The sequence below is a fragment of the Mobula birostris genome, chromosome 10 (genome assembly GCF_030028105.1).
Source record: "Mobula birostris isolate sMobBir1 chromosome 10, sMobBir1.hap1, whole genome shotgun sequence".
NCBI lineage: Eukaryota > Metazoa > Chordata > Chondrichthyes > Myliobatiformes > Myliobatidae > Mobula > Mobula birostris.
In genome coordinates this window covers 34,300,850-34,328,065 of record NC_092379.1, presented here as the reverse complement: position 1 = coordinate 34,328,065, position 27,216 = coordinate 34,300,850, and the positions used below count along the sequence as shown (strand labels likewise).

The window sequence follows — 27,216 nt, the reverse complement described above, 5'->3', positions numbered from 1 at the left end:
ATGAAGGCAGCGTGTGTGTGGATGATGTGACATGGTTTAATGTGCTGCATCTGAGGGGTGGATGTTGCCAGATCCTGAAGAGTGCGGCTGTTGAGCCGAAGATGGCCTTTATTAGTTCCCTAGGATTCTTCCGATCCGAAAAGATGCCCAAGGGCATATCCGGAGCCCCTGCATCCTTCCCGCGGGGCATGAGGAAAACCGTGGGGGAAGTGAAGGTGTGTGGAGTTTTGACGTATGTGGATGACCGCCTGGAGCTTGGATTCGCCTTGGGGGACTATGAGGCGAGACGAGTGGCTGAGCCCGGGCGACCGAAGCGAACTGTCAAATGTGGAGGAGTTTTTGGCCGGAGGAGTTTGGTGCAATGTGAGGAAAATGACCCGACATACCAGTTGAACTTCCTGGTGTTGGGACAGACGGTGGTGGACCAGGGGATGGAAACCCAGGTCGTCAATCTGAATGAGACACAGGGAAGAGAGGGGATTTGCACCGCACTGCGGTCATATACTGACGAATTAATCCAGCGAGAAGAAACAATGACCCACCTTCGAAGGCATCAGCAGAAACTCAAGACGTCCATTCAGAACAGATTGGAAGATTTACAAGTTGGGGAAGATCAAGGAAGTGTTCTGACTAAGGTCAACAGAAAACCGAGAGCCCAGGGAGGGGAGTTTGACTACACTCCCGAGGAGGTAAAGAAATGGAGGACCGATCTCGGAAAAGGGAGGCGGACGCTTGAAAGCAACCTGAAGATGACTATCGCGAGTTTAAATGAAGTGGAAAAACTGAAAGTTGACCTGGAAGACGCCCTCAGGAAGAAACAACCGGAGGCTGAACATCCTTTAACTGCTGCTTTTCAAGTCAGGGTGGAAGAAGCTGGTGGGGTAACTGCGTCCCAGATTGAGATGGCCAGGAACCCTGAGTCAGAACTGCTGAGGCTGTGGCGAGAGTTGAAGGAGTCCCCGAAGAAGCTGACGTCTCGACTGCAGGAGGCTGAAGGGGTAGCCCCAGCTAAATGTTTCAGTTTGGAGAAATTCAAACAGCAGCTACCGATTGAAGGAATGAGGAAGAATACGGATTCGAAGGATGATGTGCTGCACATGTGGAACATGCCGCCTTTCGCTAACTTCCCCGTGATTGAGGAAGAGACCTTTGGCCCTTCTCCCACTGAGTCAGGTGTAGTGGGGAGGGCTAGCTGTGGGCAGTCTGAGTTACGGCAGGATCAGGAAGATGGAGAGGCGGGGCCCCGGCCACGGGACAGGGGGCTCCGAGCTGTAGTGGTGGCCTGAGTGAGAGAGGAGTTGGCAAGCAGGCCCGAGGTATCCCTAGTAGTGTCTGAGCCTTGTGGGTTTAGGTGAGGGGGTACGGAGGTCTCAGAGGGTTAAGAAGCTCCCAGATAGGTTGGCCTATTTAGTGCCCGTGGGACGGGAGTAAGGTCCACTGTTTGGGGAGCACTGTCACTGTGTGTATCTGTGTATGTGTGTGTTGTGTGTCTGTAGGACTGGGTGGCGAGTTATTTAGAAGTCATGAGGACATGACTTTATTTGGTGGGGGGAGAGTGTAAGGGGGTTTCGATTTTTATGTTACTGCGGAGGCTAATTAAAATGGCGTTTTTGTTATTGTTAATCTGGGGAATGCGGCTTTGTTGTGCTTTAACGCTGAGAAAGTTTGCGCTAGCAGTTTATTGTGGTTTAGAGGGTGATAAGAGGGTGCTATTAACCAATTGGGATAGTTGTTATGGTTTTGGTGTATTTGAAGATACTGTATGCGCGGGGTTTTGGGGGAGAAGGCGGGAGAGCGAGACAGAGGATGGACGAGGTGCTGTGAGTCCGCTAATGGGGTCGGACCCCGAGCGGGACGTTCGGCGAGGAGACGGAGACGGACTCGTGTGGAGCGTCTGGTCGACCACCGTTGTTGGTCCCAGGCGGCTGGTCGAGGTGGTCCGAGGGGTCACAGGGTGAAGAAGAAGGTCCTTGAGCTCCAACAGTTTTTGTGCACGAAGAGATTGAACTTTGATAAGTGTGGCGCCTTTTATTTTCCTTTATATTTTATTCTCTTTTAATTATATAGTTCCAGTAATATCTATAAACTGTAAATCATTTAATTGCATCTGGTGTAAAGTCTGTTATTTGGGCGGGGTGGGGTACCTCACACAGCATCCACACAAACGAATTACCCAGTTTGGCGGGGCTGAGGTTGTTTCCCTAGACCACAGCGAGCCGAGCGACCCTGAGGGTGGCCAGGGGGGCTACACACGCTATCTTTGATTTATTTCTGTTTTCCTCTTCCTCAGCCCTATCACTTCGGTTCCCAACCCCCTGCCAAATTAGTTTAAATCCCCACTAACAGCTCTATTAAACCTGCCTGCTAGGATATTGAACCCCTTCGGGTTCAGGTGTAACCCATCCTTTTCGTACAGGTCATACCTCCCCCAGGAGAGGCCCCAATGATCCAGGAATCTAAAGCCCTGCACCAGAATCTCACACACGCATTAATATGCCTGATCATATTATTCTTGTGCTCGTTAGCACGTGGCACAGGCAGCAACCCTGAGATTACTACTTTTGCTGTCCGGTTTTCAGCTTCCTACCCAACTCCCTTAATTCTTTCTCAGAACCTCCTCCTTTTTTTCTACCCATGTCATTGGTACCAACGTGTACCAAGACTTCTGGCTGTTCACCCCTAGATTTTCCATAGATGCTGCCCAACCTGCTGAGTTCCTCCAGGATTTTGTGTGTGTTATTTCCTCTGGTAGCTGGTTCCATCACCCACTGTGTAAAATCAGGTTTTCATTAAACTTTTCACCTTTAACCTTAAATTTATGTACTCTAGTTTTTGATCGCCCAACCTTGGAAACAAGACAATTTATCTTTGCCCCACGATTCTTCTATGCTGCAAGTAGTAAAGATTCAGATTGTCTAACCACCCCCCTATAACCCAGAGCCTCAAGTCTTGGCAGCATCTTTGTGCATCTTTGCACTTTTTCCAGTGTAATCAAATAGTTTGTACAAGTGGGTGAACAAAACCAAACACAAACACCAATTTCCTGCACTGTACAACATAATCTCCCAACTTCCATAGTAAATGAAGTGTGCCAAATGCCTTCCATCCCGTGGTAAATCAAAACCCAAGCTTGGTGTCACTGAGTCTCAATGCCTTACAGCTCCTTTCCACGATACCTTCCACTTTTCCTCCCGCCTTGAACACTTCCTCATCACCATTCCTTTCCTTATCTCCATGTTCACACCCCTTCCCCTCCACCCCCCCCAACACCCCACCGTTCATTTTGGATGACTTAACTCACCACAGTTTTAAATTGATGAAAGGATGGTTTTAGATCCGAGCCCCTGAGGTGAATGTATGCCCCTTGGTTTCCCATTTGATCACTGGAACAGAAAGAGCATTTGTTAAACAATATACCAAACACAGGTTCAGACAGCTAGCGTGCTGTGGCGCACACTGTGCACCGATGGCCTAACGAGTGCAACGAAACTGCTATCGTCACCACGGCAGGTCTGGGAAAGGGAGATGTGCCACTGTGCTCAGTCTATCTTGAGCAGGAGGCAAAGTCGATATACATGTACCTTGGATATTTCAAGTTTAAGTTTGTTATCAATCAGATACTTCACTCTGCGCGTTCCCCAAAACACATCTTGATGTTGTTTATTTATTATTTATAGCACGGTTAGCAGACCCTTTTCTCCACCCTCCCAGCCCAGTGAGATCCTGCCACCCAATTACATGCATATGACTAATTAACTTAATAATTACTTGCATCTTTGGGAGAAAACCAGAGCACCCAAAGGAAACCACGTGGTCACAGGGAGAACATACAAACTCTTTACAAACAGGGGTGGAACTGAACTTGGGTCACTGGTGCTGTAATAACATTACACTAACCACTGAGCTCTCATTCATTCTCCAATTAAGTTTATTTCCTTTTGAAAGCTGCGACTGAATATGCTTGTATAACTTGATGACAGTTCACACAGTAAAACTAATCTTTGATCTGCAATCTGGATCTTTTATCCCTCTACTTTCTTCCTTATCTATGCCTTCAGTTTATTGACCCACAAGTAAAAACAGTCCCATCTTGTTTACAGTACCAAAAAAAAAAATGGAATCATTCCACACTAGGAAACCTTCCTTTTCGTGAAATTTGTACGGCAAAATAGGAGATTATACTGGACTGTTGGATTAGTTCTGCATTTCACAAGGCTAGAACTGGTAACAGGATATCACACTGAGTGAAAACAGAAAATGCAAGAACTGTTCCACAGACCAGGCCATATTGATTAACATTTCATGCTGACAATGGCAGCGTTTGCAGAGGAGATTTACCAGGATGCTGCCTGGATTAGACAGCATGTTTTATAAGGATAGGTTGAGCAACATGGACTTTTCTCTTTGGACTGAAGGTGATTTGATAGAGGCACAGATCGAGTGGACATCATCCAGATATAGGGTGGAAATGGCTTATACAACGAGACACAATTTTGAGGTGAGAGCAGATGTCAGAGTCGGTGTGTGGGTTGAACTGCCAGGAGTAGTGGTAAAGGCAGGTACATTAGACATAGGCACATGGATGAAAGAAATGGAGGGTTACGTGGGAGGGAAGGGTCCGATTGATCTTAGATCAAGTTACAGGTCAGCAGACCATTGTGGGCCGAAGGGCTTGGACTGTTCTATATGCTTGTTGTTTTTTAAAAATACTGAAGGCCATCTCCTGCAAACTCCCTGGAGGTGATCAATGCAAGAGACAGGAACACTCACCAATAGTTTGGCGCAGAGAACACAGTGATACATTTGCCATTATGCGTAACCTCGTAACCCTCTGGCTTCACCTCGTGGCTCCTGATTATGTAATCCAGCTTGTTCTCCTCCAGGAATCGCTTGGTGACATCTGGCCCAAACTGGCAGCTGACACCACGCTTGCTGACCGATCGCCCATTCTGGTAAAAGACAAGAAGAACATACACGTACTCATTCTGGGCATTGGACAGCATCCACCACAATACACAGGAGTCACTTATTTTCAGTCTGAACATGGAACAACTTTTTCATATAACAGATGGAGACACACTGATTAGAAAACTGCTTGATATGACAGGCCACACCTCCTGGGATCTGTGGCAGCACAGTAGTGTAGTGATTAACATTGCACTTTACAGCATCAATCAGGGTTAACTTCCTGTGACTGTAAGGAGTTTGTACATTCTCCCCACGGTGATGTGGGTTTCCTTTGGAAGCTCCAGTTTCCTCCCACATTCCAAAGACTTACAGGGTTAGAGTTAGCAAGCAGTGGATATTCTATGTAGGCACCAGAAGTGTAGCAACACTTTCAGGCTGCCTCGGATGCAAACATTATTTCACTTCACATTTTGATGTAATTGTGACAAATAAATCTAATCTCTATCTGAGCTCATAATTTAACACTGGTGAGTAGGCAAGATTGGAGACCATAAGTCTAGACATGTGACAATGAGGTGTGTGAACCAATAGTATTTCATGGTAATCATCTTGTCGCGGTTTGGAGGCTTGCATGCCTTATGACCCGGAGAGCTATGTTGGCTGGAGTCAGGGCTTTATGCTTTAGCTCTTGGTAGGGTCACTCATGGCAAACAGGTTAAAGGGTAGGGGACAGACTAAGAGTGGTCCTCTGGGTTCAGGGGTTCACCTCAGGACCAACAACCCCAACTGGTCAAACAAAACTGTTACAGAAACAACAATGAAGAATCCTTCTACATCTGAGTGTGACAGTATTCCTGAGTCTCAACCTTGCACTGACAGTAGTGAAAACTAAGAGGAAGCAACTGGCATGATGAAGGAAGCCCTGAACGCTGCCAGAGATGGAGGATCTTCATTGTGGTCCTTAGTGCCAGCGGCGTAATGGGCAGTAAGTAGCAGTGTTAAAAGTACGTTGGAGGAGTTTCTCAGACATCCAATTGGAAGGGTGTATTCCTCAATACAAAACTCAGTCCCATTGACCAGGTGACATTATTTGACCCCTGTTTGGATACAAATGAAGGTACTGCAGTGGATCATGGAATTTCATGGAAGGAATGGGTTGGGGAGGGAAAAGCTCTTAATATACCCAGTTCTAAAGGGGTCACTCAAGGAGCCTGGATCAGGACTGGGCTTGGTTCGAAATCCCCATTGATTAAACTGCAGGCCTGTACCCAGGCAACAAGTCACTATTTTAAAAGTACAAATTTTAAAATTAAATTTCATTACCTGCACACATTTCAGAAGTATTTTTTTGAAAATACATTTACTGAAGTGATGTGGGGCTTGCAGATTGAGCGGTATTTGATTGTCCCTTTCCTTGAGAAAGTAGTGGCAAGTCTCCTTCAACTACTGCTTAGATTTTGGATCTAACCATGGAGTGTGACAGCATCATGCAAGCCACTAAACAGTAAAGCACATCATGATATTGTACGGACATCAATCATGAATTATTTAGGGTCCCGGTTACATGGGAGACAGGAGACATTTCTAATTTCCCCTCACTGATGTTACTCAGATTTGAGCGCAACATGTACAGGCTTTGGTCCCTTACCTGAGGCTGTGGATCTGACCAGAGCAAGTCACACATTGGACCTGTTACAAAACAAATTAAACCATGAGAACTGGTTTAAAAAAAAGGAAACAGAAATCTGAGTTGAGAAAGGGAAGGTGTGGCTGGACAGGTAGAGAAAACTGTACTAAATATGGCAGGGAGAAACAATAAGACTGATCAGTTGATGTTTCTTTGCATGTTTAAAGAATAAAATTCAAAAGTCAAAGTTAGAAATAAATTATCAAAGTACATACATTTCACCATATACAACCCTGAAATTAGTTTTGCTTGTGAGCATATCCAATAAATCCAATCACCATAATAGAATCAATGAAAGATCACACCAACAGGGTGTGTAACCAGTATGCAAAAGACAACAAATGGTGCAAATACTAAAAGGAAATTAATAAATAATAAGCAATAAATGTCAAGAACGCAAGATTAAGAGTCATTAAAAGTGAGTCCATAGGTTGCAGGAACATGTCAATCATGGGGTTAGTGAAGTTGAGTGAAGTATCCACTTTGGTTCAAGAGCCTGATGGTTGAGAGGTAATTACTATTTCTGAACCTGGTGGTTCACAATAAGAAATAAGAATCCCTCTTATAGGGAAATCTAGACATCTCTTTAGTGGCTGATGGAAAGCCAGATTCACTGAGTGACTGGAATGGATTACATACTATTACTTAATTTGCAGGTGTACAGATATTCAAGCTACAAATTCTGCCCATTTGGTATAGGGTTTAAAGTTTCTTCAGAATAGTACAGCTGAAGTTTTAACATTCTTGTTCCCTGTCAAGTTGTACATCTGTGTTTGCTGATCTTTATCACGCCTGCAGTAACAGTAACATTTTACCTTTATTTCCAACCCCCCCCCATAGCTTCAACTCTCCAGCTCTCTCTCAGCTCCCTCAGGAAGTGCACTTACCTTGATCAGATCTAAACTCTATTTGATGCTTCCTAATGGTAGTGCCTCCTACTGACGAGGTTCTTGAAGGACATTCTCAGCTGATGAATTTCCTCCTGAAACCTCACTGCATTTCCGTCCTTTAAAATTATCATTAAAGCTAACCTCTCAGTCATCCCTCCTTGTATCTAATTACATGGTGGTCTCAGAAAATATTTTCTGACATTTAACTAGAGAAATGGAGGTCACCTTGGGACACCTCACTTTCTTTAATTTCATGCCATAAGCAGTTATATTTATTTCACTGATTCACTTCAAGAGGAATTGAGGCCTCCTATTAACTTCACCTCACATTGGCCGTATCGCTTTACAGCTGTAAGATAGGGGTTCAATTTCTGCCATTGTCTGTAAGGAGTTTGCACATTCTCCCTGTGACTGTGTGTGTTTTCTCTGGGTGCTCCTGTTTCATCCCATATTCCAAACACATCTGGGCTAGGGTTAGCAAGTTGTGGGCATGTTATTTTGACACTTGCAGGCTGCTTAGCACAATCCTCGTTGATTCGATTTGATGCAAACAATGTATTTTAGTGTACTCTTCAATGTATGTGTGATAAATTAAGCTAATCTTTTAATCAATGCCCTGTTCTTTTGGCCAAGGCATATGCTACAGACATCTTTAGGTATCACAGTCACAGTGAGAGCACCAGTTAGAATGTCATACCTGAATCTGGAGGTTGCCGATTTCGATCAATCTTCTTGATATCTTCGAGGGTGATACCATCTTCACTGAAGAGTCCTCCATGCATTATCTATATGGAAGATGATGTTGAATCCATCAGGAACTTGCTATCATTCAGATAACACTATTATTTAAACTAGGCTTTGATCCTTCCTGACACAGCATCACAATAGGAAAACATTGCAAACTAAGTACTCAACAACAAATAAAAAGATGAACACAAGAGATTCTGCAGATGCTGAAAATCCAGAGCAACATACAGAAAATGCTGGAGCAACTCAGCAGGTTAGGCAGCATTCACAGTGAGGAATAAACAGTCGACATTTAGGGCCAAGACCCTTCTTCAGAGCCACTGAAATTCATATTACTGCAAGGTTGTAAAAGGTGGTCTTACTTCCAATACCCTCCTTGCATTAACCAGAGCTCATTTAGGATACACAGCAGACTCAGATCATTCGGCCCATTCAAGCTGTTCTGGCATTTACGCTCCATTCCAAGGTCCTGTCTTTCCTCATCAGTGCAGCCTTCTTTTCCTTTCTTCTTCATACAGTTCCCTTAAATGCAGCTGCAACCATTCCTTGTGGTAGATTCTCGAGTAAAAGCCATTTCTACTGAAGTCTCGTTAGATTTCTTGGTGACAGCTTCTGTCACTGTTCTTCTCCGCAAAAGAATTCTTTCTGTATCTATTCTTCTAAAACCTTCCATAATTTGAAAAACTCCTATAAGATCACCCGTCATTTTTTCCCCTCAAGAAATGAGAGACGTAGTCTGTTTATCACATTTTTTTGGACCGTTCTTGTGAGGTTTCACCGCACTCTCTCCACTGACTGTTTTCTTTAGACGCCCTCCCCCGATTACGGCAAGGTTTCACCCAAGAACTGTCCCCATACTGAAGGGGCAACATTATCATTGTGCTAACCACTCCACTCTTTACAACGCTGGTTGCAAGATCCACGTTCAATTCCTCCCACTGTCTGTAAGAAGTTTGTACATTCTGCCCATGACTGAGAGTTTCCTGTTTACTCTGGTTTCTTCCCACAAGTTAGGGTTAGGGTTAGTAAGTTATGGACGTGCAATGGTAGCCTGAGACACTTGTAGGCTGCCTCCAGCACGATTCTCACTGATTTGTATTGGTGCAAATGACACACTTCCCCATATGTTTTGATGTGCTACTGATAAATAAACCTCAACACCAACTCCATAGCAAAGAAAGCCCAGCAGCGTCTCTACTTTCTGCGAAGGCTGAGAAAAGTCCATCTCCCAACCCCCATCTTCACCACATTCTACAGAGGTTGTATGGACAGCATCCTGAGCAGCTGCATCACTGCCTGGTTCGGAAATTGCACCATCTTGGATCGCAAGACCCTGTAGCGGATAGTGAGGTCAGCTGAGAAGATCATCGGGGTCTCTCTTCCCACCATCACAGATATTTACACCACACGCTGCATCCGCAAAGCAAACAGCATTATGAAGGACCCCATGCACCCCTCATACAAACTCTTCTCCCTCCTACCATCTAGAAAAAGGCACCGAAGCATTCGGGCTCTCATGACCAGACCGTGCAACAGTTTCTTCCCCCAAACCATTAGACACCTCAATACTCAGAGCTTGGCTTGACACCAACCTACTATACCCTCTACTGTGCCTGTCTTGTTTATTATTTATTGTAGTGCTTGCACTGTTTTGTGCACTTTATGTAGTCCTGGATAGGTCTGTAGTCTAGTGTAGTTTTTGTATTGTTTCATGTAGCACCATGATCCTGGAAAACGTTGTCTCATTTTTACTATGTTCTGTACCAGCAGTTATGGTTGAAATGACAATAAAAAGTGAGTTGACTTGACTTGACTTGACTAATCTTTAAAGTATGCAAGTTGGAAATATGGCAAAGAGATTCTCATGTGGCAGATGTCTCTTGCCACACAGCAGCTGACAAATCCTGCCCACTGGTCTCCCAAACACTTGTTGGTCTGTACAGGTTGTAGTTAAGTCAAAAGCCTGGGAGGACCTACATGTCATATGGTTTTCCAAGTGTGGTCAAACCAGATGTCATACAGGTTAGGACAAATCCTTACTTTTCAGTGTTAACCTTCTAGAAATAAATTACAATGCTTGGTTTGCCTTTTGTTTTACAATGATAAGAATGACCTCACTAGTCTATGGCATACCTTTTAATGATACTAAACTCTATTCCTCTCATGCATTCAGAAGTTAATCACTCACTTACTAAATGGCCTCCCTATTCTATTAACCAATGGAATGTTTTCATTAATTTCTTATTCCACAGGTTTAATGTGTTCTTGTGTTCAGCCTCAAGCAGTCTATCATAACCATAAAAAATTCCTGAGGAGGCAAGCACTTTAAAAAATTGCTGTTCTGTGTATTATTAATTCCTGTATTATATGTAATTGGTGATTGATTATGCAAATAAATTTGAGCATCCACAAGGTTGCAAACTGGTCAATTTGAATATCCAATTGATCAATTTCTGCAGAAAAATTACATTTTTGTTCAAACTTCAGGACAGTTTTGTGACAGGGACCAGCCTTTTCCCCTTAAGGTGTGATTGAGAAATGAGTGTAAGTTTTCAGGGTTCAGTTCATTGTTGACAACAGTTACACGGAGGGTCCGCCAAGATGGCTAACCCCTGACTTTGTTAAAAAGGAGAATATGGGCGATCAGTCCTAGAACCTAGCAAATCTAATATCCAAGCCAAGGATTGTGCTAGCTGCTGAAATACAAATTTTCTCCTGTGGTGTATGCCAACATTTTGGTCATCGATTGCAGCAACAGAGGAGAATGCCTTGGCTATGGGTGGGTCTTGCGAGTGATGGCACTTGGAATGACTGCTGCTCAAACTAAACTCGCCAACCTGACATGGAATCAGTCTGTTTCATTTCACACTATGTACATAATACATTTAAGGTAGCAGAAACCAGTAGCACTTAGTCAAATGTGCAGTCTCCTGGACTAAACTCTCCCTATGTCAATCAGTGCCAAAGTTTGTCTGATAAGTCTAAGGAGAGAAGGCTGAGGGAATAATCTCCAAGGAAACAGACAGAACTGGAGGAAGTTTTGGGGTTTAAACAGTTGAAGGGTGGGAAAGGGTGCTTCACAACTGTGATGTGCAAGTGGTTAGAAATTCAAAGGTTTGGAGATCTAAAGCAGGCAGAGATGGGAGTAAATGAGGTCATGGAGGAATTTGAAGAAGAGGATCAAAAGAAGAATTTTAAGAAAATCAAAATTTAGAAATGACCAGACCAGACGCATAAACAAGTAGACACAAGGGTGAATGGTACCCTGTGCTAGCTGGGCTACAGGCACCAGGTCATGCTCTCTTCTCATTACTGCCATCGGGCAGGAGCTTCAAGTACCACATCACCAACTTCAGGAACAGTAATTATCAGCAACAGTTGGGTGTATAAATGGAGGACAGGAGGATGAATACAGGGCCCTGGTGGTGGACTTTGTCAAATGATGCAAGCTGAATTATTTGCAGCTCAACATCAGTAAGACAAAGGAAATGGTGAAGGACTTCAGAAAGACTAAGCCTGCACTGCTCCCTGTTACTATTAATGGTGAGGACCTACAAGTACCTGGGGGTGCACCTGGATGACAGACTTGAGCGCAGCACCAACAGATACTGTGTACAAGAAGGGCTAGTCACCTCTACTTCCTCAGGAGACTGAGGTCCTTTGGAGTATGCAGGTCTCTCCCTCACATGTTCTACCAGACTGTTGTCACCAGTACAATCTTCTATGGGATGGCATGCTGGAGCAATGTCATCAACATGGGTGATGCCAACCGGCTTAATAAACTGATTAGAAAGGCCGGATCTGTTACAGGAGTCACACTGGACACACTGGAGGCTGTGGTAGAAAAAAAAAGAACCCTACAAAAAAATCCTGGCAATTCTGGGCAATGTTTCCCACCCTCTGCATGCCATCTTGGTTGAACAGAGGAGCACTTTCATGATGACCCCCCCCCCCCCACCCGTTCAAGGTAACTTAATTTTTTATTCTTTCTTAATTCTCTTCTAATATTTGTATATCTGTGCACTTGTAATGCTATCGTGACATCGTAATTTCCTTGTGGATCAATAAAGTCTCTCTCTCTATCACATTGTCTGTCCCCCTCTCGTTTCTCATCAATGCTATTGTATTTATTTTTTTGTACATGCCTGCAAGAATTTGGATCTCAAGGTAGTATATGTACTTTGATAACGAATTTACTTTGAACTTTGGTAGTAGAGGGCAGCTACTTACATTGGGAAAGGTGAGTAATGATCAGAAGGACTTGAGTTGGCACCACAACTTTTAAAATCAAAAACATATTTGCAAACAATACTAAACCCGCTGGATAGATCATAGAATGAGGAAGTGGGAGTGAAGAGTTCAAGGTGGATTAAAAAATATAAGAACACATTGATGGTATCCAGCCGCCCTAATACCATTTCTCCACGACCTGTCTTTGAGATTGAAGTGTATACTCGACACAAAATAACAAAGTATTGTGGCTGTTACAACATTGGCCAGACAGTTTGCTGTCACGGATACTCCTGAAAATACAATTACTTTATTCTGAGTACACATATTTTACTGTGTGCGTAGAGCACACGCATCAAAGTGACCATGAACCGATATAACTGTAAATGCAGTTCGTGGAATGGGGACTGCATGATGATTTATAGCCTTCTGAAACCTATCCTACCATGCAGCATCCACCTGACTAAGCATGCCTGGACAAGATTGAAACCTTCAGCTTACACTGTGGGCAACATTTTTGTTTTAAATTATTGGGATATTGCCCTGTCAACCCTTCAAGCCGCGCCACCCAGCATCCCATTTAACCCTAGCCTAATCACAGGACAGTTTACAATGACCAATTAACCTATCAATTGGTATGCCCATCCTTGGACTGTGGCAGAAAACCAAAGCACCCATGGGGTCACGGGAGAACATACAAACTCCTTACAGGTAGCAGCGGGAATTGAACCCAGTTCGCTGGGACTGTAAAGCGTTGTGCCAACTACTGTTCCGACCCAATCTTATTGACAAACTGAAATAACAAATATAGGCGATTTTTAAAAAATAGTGCTTGATAGGGAAATTTCATGGTGATTATTATAATCAGCAGACCAAAATCCACAAGGTGTACCCAAAAGTATTAAGGAAGCAAACTCTTGTCCAGTGTCATACTTCAGAATTAGTAAAATATTATCCAATAATAAATGTCACCCTAGAATCCTTCGTTTGCATCTTTATCTTTTCTGGAATTTCTTGGAACTAAAAATAGTCCAAAAAAAAAAAAAAAAAAAGAAAAAAGATAGAATACGAAGGTAGGCCAGGCAATAACATTAAAGAGGATACCAAATATTTCCTCGGAGAGAGTATATATCATAAAAGAGGTGAGAGTAGATATTCAGACCGCTGGAAAATTATGCTGGAGAGGTAATAATGGGGACAAGAAAATGGCAGATGAACCGAATACGAAATTTGCATTAGTCTTCACTGAAGACACGAGCAGCATGCCAGAGGTTCAAGACTGTCAGAAGGCAGATGTGTGAAGCTTGAGAGGTGGTACTTGAGAAATTGAAAGGTCTGAAGGTGGATAAGTCACCTGGTTCAGATGGTCTACACCTCAGGGTTCTGAAAGAGATGGCTGAAAAGATTGTGGAGGTATTAGTAATGATCTTTCAAGAATCCATTGATTCTGGCATGGCTCTGGAGGAATGGAAAATTGCAAATATCACTCCACTCTTCAAGAAAGGAGAAAGGCAGAAGAAAGGAAATTATAGGTCAGTTAGTCTGACCTCAGTGGTTGGGAAGACACTGGAATCTATTGATAAAGATGTGGTTTCGGGGTACTTGGAGGCACATGATAAAATAGTCCGTAGTCAGCACAGTTTCCTTAAGGGAAAATCTTGCCTAATAAACCTGTTCGAATTTTTTAAAGAAACAACAAGTAGAATAGACAAAGAAGAATCAGTTGATGTTGTGTACTTGGTTTTTCAGAAGGCATGTGACAAGATGCCACGTGAGGCTGCTTAACAAGTCAAGAGTCCATGGAATACAGGAAAGATACTAGCGCGGACAAACCCATTGACTGATTGGCAGAAGGCAGAGTGGAAATAAAGGGAGCCTTTTCTGGTTGACTGGCGGTGAATAGTGGTGTTCCACAGTGGAGTGTTGGGACCAATTCTTTTTACATTATATGTCAAAGGCTTAGATGATGGAATTGATGGTTTTGTGGCCAAGTTTGCAGATGATACAAAGATAGATGAAGAGGCAGACAGTTTTGAGGAAGCAGAGAGGCTACAGAAGGACCGACCTATTAGGAGAATAGACAAAGAGCAGATAGAATAGAGTGTCTGGAAGTGTATGGTCATGCACTATGATAGAAGTAGTAAAAGGGTACACTATTTTGTAAACGGACAGAAAGTTTAAAAACCTGAGGTGGAGACTTGGGAGTCCTCGTGCAGGTTGAGTCAGTGTTGAGGAATGCAAATGCAATGGTCAGGTTCATTTTGAGAGGACTAGAATATAAAAGCAAGGCTGTAATGTTGAGGTTTTATAAAAGACTGGTGAAACCTCACTTGGAGTAGTGTGCGCAGTTTTGTGCCCCCTTATCTGTGAAAGGACATGCTGACATTGGAGACGATTCAAAGGAGGCTCAGGAAAATGATTCTGGGATTGAAAGGCCTGTCTTATGAGGAGTGTTTGATAGCTCCAGGCCTCGACTCACTGGAATTCAGAATGAGGGGTGACCACATTGAAACCCAACGAACATTTAAAAGGCTTTGATAGTGTGGATGTGGAGAGGATGTTTCCTATGGTTGGGGGGGGGGGGCGCGGGGAGGGAGTCTAAGATATGAAGACACAGCCTTGGAATGGAGGAGCGTCCTTTTAGAACGAAAATTAGGAGAAATTTCTTTGGCCAGAGAGTGGTGAATCTGTGGAATTAGTGGTGAATCAGGCAGCTGTGGAGGCCAAGTCATTGGGTACACAGTGGGATGCAAAAGTTTGGGCACCCTGGTCAAAATTTCTGTTACTGTGATTAGCTGAGTAAAAGATGAACTGATTTCCAAAAGGCATAAAGTTAAAGATGACACATTTCTTTAATATTTTAAGCAAGATTACTTTTTATTTCCATCTTTTACAGTTTCAAAATAAAAAGGAAAAGGGCCCAAACTTTTGCATGCCACTGTATTTAAGACAGAAGTTGATAGATTCATGATTAGTCAGGTTATGAAGGGATATGGAGAGAAAGCAAGAGGGTGGGACTGAGAGGGAGGGAAAATGGATCAGCCATGATGATATGGTGGAGCAGACTCAATGGACCAAATGGCCTAATTTTGCTCCCACATCTTATGGTCTGGTCTTGGCATGGCATATGACACCAGTCCCTAGCTGTGCAAAAGGAAGCTATGCTCTTGAAAGACCTTTCTCGCCTGGGCTAGTCTGCACACTGACTGTAAACTATTCCTGCCCTACATGTTATCTTAATCCTCAGCTTGCTACAACTTTCACACCACACCTATGCACACAATTTGTCTCAGCTCCAGTATCCCTGATTCCACTCCCCTCCCACCTTAAAACACACACGACCTTCCACCCCAGTTCCCTGCAGTTGTTGGAAAGCCTGTTAAAGTTCATAGTTCAGCTTCACCCATGAAAATTCACTTGGACTAGGGGTCAGCAAGGCCCCAGACTGCAAAAGTAATAGATCCCAAAATGATGGGCATCAAGAAGAATGACCAGAAACTCCACAACAGTGCAAAGTCTAAGCTGACATTCCCAGAGCAAAACTGAATGGACTTGCACCAGTGATGTTACTTTTGGAAGATGATACAGCCCTGTCCACTTTCTTCAGCAAAGATCCCATGACATCCTCAAGGGGCGGTGCCCCAAGCAGGCAGTATCCAACAGTCATCATCGGACATGCTCTCCTCATTCAGAGGGAGCGCAGGAATTGGAGATTCCCTTGGGAACACGAGATTTCTCCCATGTCCCAAGATGCACTGACAGCGTAAGCAGCTACTGAAAACTGTCCCTAGTATGGAGAAAAGCAGGAGAATTTGGGGATGGAGGCAGTTGGTGGATACACAAAAAAAAAGAGCTGATCAAAAGAAATGTCTTACGAGGATAGATTGAGCAAGCCTGGGCTTTTCCTTTTGCAGTAAAGAATGATGAGAGGTAATGATAGAGGTGTACAAGATAAGAGGCATAGAATCAGAATCAGGTTTAATACCACCGGTGTACGTGGTGAAATTTGTTAACTTTGCAGCAGCGGTATAATGCAATTCAGGTCAGGTCACTCGTCTGAGTGCTACTAGTACCATGTAACCCAGTACTACCTGTCGCATGGTCGGGTGGTCGGCAACTAAACCAGTTCCCCCACCAGGCTTGCCTGGTGAGGAGGGTGGCTAGACATCCTGCAGCACGACCTGTCAAAGGGCAGATGAACCCTCTCGTAGGGTCAACGGCCATCCAGCAAACACGTGGCGTGAAGCGCGGAAAGGGCATCCCTTGCATCGAAGCTTGGTCTGGCCATTCACTGCAACAGAACTTCTCCCAGCCATCTTGGACCCCACTATGCCGCTGGATTCGGGAGGGGATGTCGAGAGGGTGGGTCTGGACCTGTGCAATCCCTTATTTACCTAAAATCCATTCATGCACACGCTGTTCCTTTCTGAGGAGTGGCGTCAACCCCACTAATTGACTGAAAGGAATCACCATCATCCTATGGGATGGATAGCCAGAGAGATAATGCAATACACAAGCGAGAGAGAAGCTATGAAATAGTTATATTATATCATTGCAAAAAAAGAAAGTAGTGATGTAGTATCCCTGGGTTCAATGTCCATTTAGTAATCAGATGACAGAGAGGAAGAAGCCGTTCTCGAATTGCTGAGTGTGCGCCTTTAGGCTTCTGTACCTCCTTCCTGATGATAGCAATGAGAAGAGGGCATGTCCTCAGTGATGGGAGCCCTTCATGATGGATGCCACCTTTTTTGAGGCATCACGCTGGGTATTGCAAAGGTTTGTGCCCATTACAGAGCTCACAAATTTTACAATTCTCTGCAGCTTACTTCAATCCTGTGCAGTAGCATCCCCCCCCCCCCCCCCCAAACAGTGACGGAGCCAGTTAGAATGCTCTCCATGGTACGTCTGTAGAAATCTTCCAGTGTTTTTGGGGACATACCAAATCTCCTCAAACACAAATATAGCCGCTGTTTTGCCTTCTGTATAGCTGTATCGATATGTTGGGCCCAGGTTAGGTCCTCAGAGATACTGACATGCAGGAACTTGAAATTGCACAGTCTTTCTACTTTGGATCCCTCTCTGAGTACAGGCCTGTGTTCCCTCATCTTGCCCTTTCTGAAGTCCACAGTAGGTTCTTTGGTCTTACTGATGCTGAGTGCAAGGTTGTTGCTGCGACACTACTCAACCAGCTGATATATCTTGCTCCTGTACACCCTCCCATCACCATCTGAAATTTTACCAACAGTGGTTGCATCATCAGCAAATTTATAGATAGCATTTGAGCTGTGCCTAGTGTGACAAAAGAACCAGTTATCAGAAGATTGATGCCGATAAGAGGACAATGGGGGAAACATTCAAAATGCTAATAAGAGAGAGACAAGAGAGATTACCGAAAGGAGACACAGTTCCGAGTATCGTCAGAGACCGGGTTGCTTTGAACTGTTTGAAGTTTGCTGGACAGGTGATACTCCAGCAGGGGGATAAAAGGAACAGGTTCGCTAAGGCAACACATGACACCCTGGAAGCGGTGTGCCTGCACAAGTTGGTGGGAGTTTTGGAGGTCTGGTCGCGGGACCAGCCATAGACGCACAGGGTGGAAAGGTGCAGTCGGGCGGGAACCCGGTGTGTGTGTCCGCCCTTGCCTGGGCACCGGGTTCACCGCAGAAGAACAATCGTATCTGGAGCGGAGGGGTCACAGTCGGTGACCTCAGAAGACATTACAAAGGGCTCGCCCGAAAGCTAACTGCGAGGAATATCGAAGGTCTGTTTGGAATCCGATTTGCATATTCATTCGTTCTCTCTCCCTCTCCCCCCAATGGCACCACGGCGATTACTGCGAACTGAACTAAACTGAACTCTGTGTCACTTGTGACTGATCATTTTACCCCTAGACTGCAATAGAGCTTGATTGATCCTATTATCCTAGTTCTGTGTACATGTGTGTTTATTCATTGCTAACCTGTTGCATTTATATCCTTACTATTAGAGTACTGTGTTACTTATTTCTTTAATAAAACTTTCTTAGTTCCAGTAATCCAGACTCCAGCTAAGTGGTCCATTTCTGCTGGTTTGGCAACCCAGTTACAGGGTACGTAACATAAGTGGCGTTCTCGTCCGGGATTTTGAATGCTAAATTTGAGACGGGGTAAATTGATTGGGTTAAAATTCCCGAAAGAAAGAAAAGGCAAACAGCAGAAATGGAGATTGAGGAATTTCTAAAGGCGCCGACCTTGGAGGCATTAGAGGATGCCAGGAAAGCGGAATTGGCAGCTGTGGCCAAACGGTTGAATCTTGTTAAGGGAAGTTGACAATGAGGAGAGAGGAGATACACAGAGCTATCGTAGAGCATTATGTGTCTAAAGGTGTGTTTCCCCAAGGGGAGCTGGAGGTGATATCTATTGGAAAACCTGTTGGAGACGCAGTACAGGTGCAGCTTGAAAAATTGAGACTCGAGCACGAGTTCCGGGTACAGCAGCTAGAAACGAAGAGAAACAGTTAGAATGACAACGAGAAGAGAGAGAGAGACAGTTAGAGCGGCAAGAGAGAGAGAGGCAGTTGGAGCGAGGAGAGAGAGACAAACAGTTGGAGCGAGAAGAGAAACAGAGGGAAAGGGAATTTGAGCTGGAGAGGTTAAAGATAAGGGCAGAGCAGGGGCCCATGCCGAACCAAGGTGGAGGGTTCAGGGCGACCCAGGAAGTTAGGCTGCTTCCCCCGTTTGACGATACCGATGTGGATCGGTACTTATGACAGACTGCTACAACTGATCCTGATTGAGCAGTTTAAAGGTTGTGTCCCTGACAGTATGAGACCCTACCTAGATGAGAAAGAGGCAGACACTTTAGCCGCAACTGCTAAGTTAGCGGATGAGTACGCGTTGACACATAAAACGAAGTTTGCCCCGAGTAAAGGCTACCAGAAGGGTAGTCAGGACGGCGGGGAGAGTCCGCCAGGGAAGTCAGTAAGTAAGCCGGGGACTAGTGAGAAGGATAAGGTAGACCGGGAGCAGTTTGGTAGGAAGTCTCCTGGGGTCGTCTGTTATAATTGTGGGAAAGTTGGACACTTTGCGTCCAGGTGCTTTGCCCCAAAGGAGGAGACAGGAAAGGGAAAGGCGGCGGTTCCGACTGGCTGTATTGAGCTGGTAAGCAAACCGCTAGGAGAGAAGAGGGCTAGCAAAGTTCAGGAAGGGTGCGAGAGGTTTATCTCGGCCGGATTGGTGTCGGTGAAGGAGGGGTTAAACCCAGTTCCAGGTACGGATCTGGAGAGACACGGGAGCATGTCAGTCATTGATATTAAAGAGTGTGTTAGACTTTAGTTCAGAGACCGAGACTGGGAAAGTCAGGGTCATAAAAGGCATTGGGAAAGGGACTGAGGCAGTACCTCTGCACCAGATACACCTAAAAAGCGACTTGGTCTCTGGACCAGTCACGATCAGGGTGAGGCCCGAACTACCGATGAAAGGCGTGGAAGTCTTACTCGGTAATGACCTCGCCAGCAGGGAGGTGTACCCAGCAGTGAGGTTGACAAGTCAGCCTGCCAGCATTGAGGCCCCGCCCGTGGACTCACAGGTTCATCCCGTTTGCGCAGTGACTCGGTGTGTGTCCAGAAAGGCTGCCGAAGTAAATTTAGCTGAGACGTTTCTACCAGCCTTGTACTGGGGGAGGTAGAAAGTGAAAAGAAGGAGCGTAGTGAAACAGGAGGAAGTGAGGGAGCTGAGGCAGACTTAGCATTAGCAAGGAAGGACTTTGTACAGACACAGGAGCGAGACGAGGAGCTAATGGTTTTGGCGGAGACAGCTCTCTCTGAAGCAGAATTAAAAAGGGAGACAGTAGGCTATTGTGTGGAGGAGGGAGTGCTAAGGAAGAAAGGGAGACCAGGTACCGTGCCCGCAGATGAAGAATGGGGGATGGTGCCAAAAATTTATGGGGATGAGATTCTTAACCTGGCCCACAAGATACCCCTCGGTGGACATTTTGGGGGGAGAAAAACAGTCGGCGGAATCATAAAAGAGTTTTACTGGCGGCACAGGAGGAAGGATGTTATTGACTATTGCAGACATGAGTTAACACAGTTGGAGGATATTAACATGTTAAAAGCTCACCACGATCAGAAAACAAATCTAGCTGGTGATATCATGAAAATCAATGAGGCTAGGGTGCCACCTAATAAGGGGAAAACCCATTTTGAAAAGGTAAGTGTGGTGCTGACCAGATGGGAGAACTCTATTGTGTTGACCAACTTTGCTGATGAGTTCTCTCCCTTAATCCCCGAACAAAGCGACCCGCTAAGAGATCTAATTAAATGGCAAGCACACGTAGGTCCAGATGTCCCGAGGCGATGCAAAGAGCTGGGACATGGAGTTGTTGTCACATCAGGTCAGCCTAGTGAGCAACACCCCTATAGAATGATTAATTCAGTGACAAACGGGCTAAAGAACACAGAAGTGTATATTGGCGATGTAGTGGTCTGGAGTGACATGTGGGAGGAGCACATTATGGCGGTAGAAGAGCTGTTTAAATGGCTGTCCGAAGCCAACCTGACAGTGAACCTTGCAAAAAGTGAATTCGGCCACGCGAAGGTCACTTATCTGGGATTTGTGGTACGACAGGGGCAGCTGGCTCCGATGCAGGCTAAGGTGCGAGCTATCTCGGAGGTCCCCACCCCAACAGACAAGAGAGCCCTGAGAAGGTTCTTGGGGATGTTGGGGTAATATAGGAAGTTTTGCAAAAACTTTGCGGATATTACCCTCCCTCTCACTAAGCTTTTGCCAAAGAATGCGAAGTTTGTGTGGAACGACCTTTGTCAACAAGCCTTCGAGAGTCTGAAGGTGATTCTGTGTCACCATCCTGTGCTAAGTGCGCCTGATTTTTCAAAACCTTCTCCCTTGCAACAGATGCTAGCGACAAAGCTGCCAGGGCAGTGCTGTTGCAGACAGACAAAGAGGGGGTTGAGCACCCAGTCACTTACTTTTCGAAGAAATTTAATATCCATCACAGAAATTATTCCACTGTGGAGAAAGTTACTGGTCATCATACTAGCATTACAACATTTTGAGGTTTATATCTGCCCGGCACGGAAACCGCTGGTAATTTACACTGACCACAACCCATTAGTGTTTTTGGCCACTATGAAAGATAAAAACAAAAGATTGCTAAGTTGGAGTCTGGTGCTACAGGAATTTGATATAAAAATTACACATATAAAAGGAACGGAAAATGTGATTGCTGACTGTCTGTCAGGTGTTGACAACTTAAAATTCTCTGTATTAGCCAAATAGCTGATGAACATGTATATTTGTGTGTATCTAATAATGTATTCATACCTATGATTTTTACCCCGGTAAAAATCCTTTGAAGGGTAGGGGTGTGACAAAAGAACCAGTTATCAGAAGATTGATGCCGATAAGAGGACAATGGGGGAACATTCAAAATGTTAATAAGAGAGAGACGAGAGAGATTACCGAAAGGAGAAACAGTTCCGAGTACTGTCAGAGACCGGTTGCTTTGAACTGTTTGAAGTTTGATGGACAGGTGATACTCCAGCAGGGGGATAAAAGGAACAGGTTCGCTAAGGCAACACACGACACCCTGGAAGCGGTGTGCCTGCACAAGTTGGTGGGAGTTTTGGAGGTCTGGTCGCGGGACCAGCCATAGACGCACAGGGTGGAAAGATACGGTCGGGCGGGAATCCGGTGTGTGTGTCCGCCCTTGCCTGGGTGCCGGGTTCACCGCAGAAGAACGATCGTATCTGGAACGGAGGGGTCACAGTCGGTGACCTCAGAAGACATTACAAAGGGCTCGCCCGAAAGCTAACTGCGAGGAATATCGAAGGTCTGTTTGGAATCCGATTTGCATATTCATTCGTTCTCTCTCTCTCTCTCTCTCCCAACGGCACAACGTCGATTACTGCGAACTGAACTAAACTGAACTCTGTGTCACTTGTGACTGATCATTTTACCCCTAGACTGCGATAGAGCTTGATTGATCCTATTATCCTAGTTCTGTGTACATGTGTATTTATTCATTGCTAACCTGTTGCATTTATATCCTTACTATTAGAGTACTGTGTTACTTATTTCTTTAATAAAACTTTCTTAGTTCTAGTAATCCAGACTCCAACTAAGTGGTCCATTTCTGCTGGTTTGGCAACCCAGTTACAGGGTACGTAACACTAGGCATACTTTATTGGGTATAGAGAGCAGTGGGCTAAGCACACATCCCTGAGGTGTTCTAATGTTGATTTTCAGTGAGGTGGAGATGTTATTTCTAATCAGCAAAGATTTTGATCCTCTAGTTAGGAAGTTGAGGCTCCAGTTGCAGAGGGAGGTTGCACAGAACAAGTGGACAGACAGTATCATCTCTCCACCCCCACCCAAGCAGAAATGGTTATGATTGGAGGAAAGTATGAGAGTGGGAGAATGCCAGAGGGAGCCTGTTGTACACAGATTTTCTGTTGTATCACAGTAGAAGTCAATAGCACTTGCACCACTACCATCAGGCAGCAGGTCCCACACCACCAGGTTCAGGAAGAATAGTACTCTCGCTACTTACACCAGGATGGAGGTCCCACACCACCGAGTACAGGAGCCTTGGGTCCCACACCACCGAGTACAGGAGCCTTGAGTCCCACACCACCAGGTTCAGGAGGTTGTGCAACTCCTATCTGGCAGGAAGTTCCACATCACCAGGTTCAGTAACAATAGCAGTCTCACTACTATCATGGGGAAGGAGGTACTGGCACCTTAAGTTCCACACCACCAGGTTCAGGAAGGGCAATTACCCTTCAACCATCAGGCTGCTGAACCAACATGGATAATTACTCACCTCAACACCGAACTGCTTTCCCAAACTGTGGACTCACTTTCAAGGACCCGACAACTGCTGTTCTGTTTTTTTAAATTTACATTTTCATTTTATTTATTAGTTGCACGATTTGTCTTCTTTTGCACATTGGTTATTTGTATGTTTTTGTTACGTAGAGTTTTTCATTGATTCTATTGTATTTCTTTATTTTCCTGTGAATCCCTGCAAGAAATTGAATCACAATGTAGCATATTGTGACATGGATAATAACTTTACCCTGAACTCGAATATGAAAAGACTGTAGAAATGGGGGGGAGTGGGGGTGGTTTAGATTCTAAACGCTGGATTTCTATGATCTGTCACTGAGAAATAGCACTTGTGAATCCAGCTGGGAACACACAACCAGTACAAGAAAATTGTGTCAAAAAATGCTCAGCGAATCAGGCAGCTTTTGTGGTGAGAGAAGCATATTTAATATGTCAGGTTAAAGACCTCGTTAAGTTTTTCCTCTTCATAGACTCTGAATGGCCTGCTGAGCAATTACAAGCTATTAATTTAGATTTTCAGCAACAGCACTTTGTTTCTGTAGAAAGTCACTGAGACAATAACACAAGAGATTCTGCACAGGTTGGAACCTAGAGCAACACACACAAAATGCTAGAGGAACTCAGCAGGTCAGGCTGCATTTTGTTCGAATTGCTGTCAGACAGTAACAAAGTTGGGCAGCAGACCACTGTGTACTCACCAAAACTTTACTGTTGATGCACTGTGCCAGAGGGAGCCACTGGAACACCTCACTGAAGAGCTCAAACATCTGCGACGTATACTTGGCCTTCACCTCACCTTCAAAGCCATACATTTGGTTCATGTTGTCTGTTTCATGGTTACCTGTGGCAACAAAAGTACAAACCTCATTAGCACAGGTTAAATATACAAAACAAGCACCGGCAACCTCTGCTCAACTAGGAAAGTCCAGAGGGATAGTACCAGAATTTATCTACTGTCACTGGACGTTCCATCAATTCTCCTGGTGTTCCGAGCTATTTGGTATTAATCTTGTGGTTAGATTGCAGACAAGAGAAATATTTTTAGCCTGACTGTAGTCATGTTTTTTTGTGGGAGACAGGGGTGTGGCAGGAGTGGGCTGTGACAAACACAGGACCCCTGCTACAGGACCTGACCTAGTAAGACACTTGCACTCAGGGTTACTTATCACCATCAGTGGGTTGCAAACTGACTGTTGGCTTTAATCCCTGACATGAAACACAAGTGCACAGTTGTAGCAAGAAAATTTAGGGTGTTGTAAGGCCATGGAGAGCCACCCATTCTTTATACAGATATGTTATTATTCACGGGGATGAGTTAAGACATGAACAAAGATTACTTAGCTTAACATTCCACCCAAGGCAATATGGAAAGCAGCAAATATGCCACATGTTGGTTGACAGGTTCCTCTCTGTCACTAGTTATCTCATCTTCCCTTTGCTTATTTCCCACACTCACTCTCTCTCAAAAAAAAAACAGCTTGGGGGCTGGAACACAGAAACAAAAATAATGGAAATGAAGCTCATTAATTCTTCTAACTTGTGCCAACTGATTAACTCATCATGCCAACACTTGCTGAGATATATTGGTTCATGTTTTTTACTTATCATTCACGCCAACAAATCCTTTCATGTCCTACAAGTTTAATTGAGCTTCACGCAATCTGCAGATCTTCAATTTTGCTCCTCTGTTCATCCTTGGAATTTCAATCACTACCAGTGCCAAGGAAACAAGATCTGAAACTCTCACCTGATAACTCCTCTCCCTCCTCCTTCAAGGTTGTCTAAAAGTATGGTTCTTTGATCAAAGTTTTAGTCACCCAGTCATTAAAAAATCTCCTTACTTGATTTTGTTTGTGGTGAAAAGTATAAATTCTCATATTTGTTCAATAACAGAACTACGTCATCCTACTGCAAAACAGTGTATCAGTTAGTCCATCACTTTAGAACATCAGTAATTACCAATCAGGGATCAATGCCAGTTGCTGTCTGTAAGGAGTTTGTACTTTGTCCCTGTGATCGCCTGGTTTACCTTCAGTTTCCTCCCAAATTCTGAAAGATGTACAGCTGAGCGTTAGCAATTTGTGCACACACTATGTATGAAGTATGGTGACACTTGCAGGCTGCCCCCAGCACATCCTCAATGCAAGCAATGCATCTTACTGTTTCTAGATACATTTGATAAATAAAACTCATCTTAATCTCCAACTCTCAACTTTAGCTGCACCTGTCTATCTTTTGTAGTTTTCTGTTTTCACTCAACTATTGCTGATGCCCTTTCCCTGGCCATGCAAGAAATGAATCCACAATGGGTTCAATTTCCAAGTAAAAATGTTTGGATCTGCAAGAGCCCCTTTGACATCTCTCAACCTGGCAAATCCAGCTACTGAATACAAGTGGTGTTAAAACAGGGCAAATACAGTGGGTCCATTTCATTAAAATACTTCAACATGGTGATGTTTGAGAGTTGATGTGCATGTTCACTCCTAATTTTAGAAATACAATTTTCATTTTAACATTACAAATTTTCCACAGCTTACAAGTGTTCCTTGGAGCACAGAAGGATGACAGATTTTATGGAGGTATACAATATTATGAGGGGTATAGATGGGATAAAGCGTGCTTGCAATTACCCTCTGAGGTTGGGTGGGACTACAAGAGCTCATGGGTCAAGAATGAAAGGTGAAGTGCTTAAGGGGAACATAAAGGAAAACTTTCTCACTCAGAGGGTGGTGAGAATGTGAAAGTGGTGGATACAGGTTAGATGCCAACACTTCTGAGAAATTTAGATATACACATGGATGGGAGGGGTATGAAGAGCTACATTCCAGGTTAAGGGTGATGGGAGTAGGAAGCATAATACTAGATGGGCCAAAAGGCCTGTTTCTGTGCTCTATGACTTAGACTACGTCCACACTACGCCGGATAATTTTGAAAACGCCGGTTTCAAAAAAAACGACAGGCGTTCACACTAAGCATTTTTCAAAATATCTCTGTCCACATTAGACGGATATTTGGGCGAATCTCCTCCTACTGGGCACGCGCAGGACACACACAGAAAACAAGCGAAGAGGAAATGATATACTTCATGCGCATTTGTCCAGTTACAGAGTAGAAAAACTTTAAAGGAATTGCTCTTGGCTTTCGCACAGAAAGACTTAAAGCTTCAAAAAAACAAATACTGGAGCGTATGGAGGCAACCGACAGGGAGTTCACGGACAGTATAACCCAGCTGACGACGAACACTGAAAAACTGACTAACTCTGTTACATTAATAAAGCACCTTGTTAAATGTATAAAACGTCTGCATCAGCGTTATCTTGTATTTCCATACAATGTTACATTAGGCTGTTACACATCTATTGTCAGAGAAATACTTGCATAAATAGGTAAACCACCTTCATACAAGCAAGGACAGAAAACAGGGCGAAGTGAGTATACTTATTTATTCAGTAAGCTATGGGTCAACTGGCTTCAGTCTCGTCCGTCTGTTCTGAAATTGTTAGGTGGTGGCATTCAAGAAAACAACGAACATTTGTTCCGGCACGTCATGACAGCGCTTTCAAATAGTCAAAAAAGCTCACTTTACAATTTACCTCTCACGCCGTTCACACTGACTGCGCGTTATAACAGCCGTACGGCAGTGCTTGCGCAGTACCAAGCAGAAGCAGAAAAAAGCATTGTTGTTGTGGTGTTGTCATCACAGCATTTTAAAATCTCTCCGGTTACCCCGTACACACTACGCCGGATATTAAGCGTTTTCAGATTCATTCACTCTGGAGAGTGTTTTCGAAAATCTCCGTTTTCGGGGGCTGAAAACACCGGCTCAGTGTGGACGGGAGGGCAAAATGAAGAGAAAAAGCTTCGTTTTCAAAATTATCCAGCGTAGTGTGGACGTACCCTAAGTGATA

General features: G+C 44.3%; 1 protein-coding gene across 1 annotated transcript in view; it reads right to left on the bottom strand.

Annotated features, from left to right (window-relative positions):
* The window catches only part of ppp5c (protein phosphatase 5, catalytic subunit), an 89,715-nt gene that overhangs the window by 8,796 nt on the left and 53,703 nt on the right, over positions 1-27,216 (bottom strand). The window contains exons 8-12 of the mRNA XM_072270145.1: positions 24,007-24,149; positions 8,183-8,270; positions 6,557-6,597; positions 4,771-4,949; positions 3,302-3,383 (exon numbers count right to left, since the gene is read on the bottom strand). Of these exons, the coding sequence (XP_072126246.1) occupies positions 3,302-3,383; positions 4,771-4,949; positions 6,557-6,597; positions 8,183-8,270; positions 24,007-24,149 (533 nt within the window). The remainder of the gene's footprint in view (positions 1-3,301; positions 3,384-4,770; positions 4,950-6,556; positions 6,598-8,182; positions 8,271-24,006; positions 24,150-27,216) is intronic.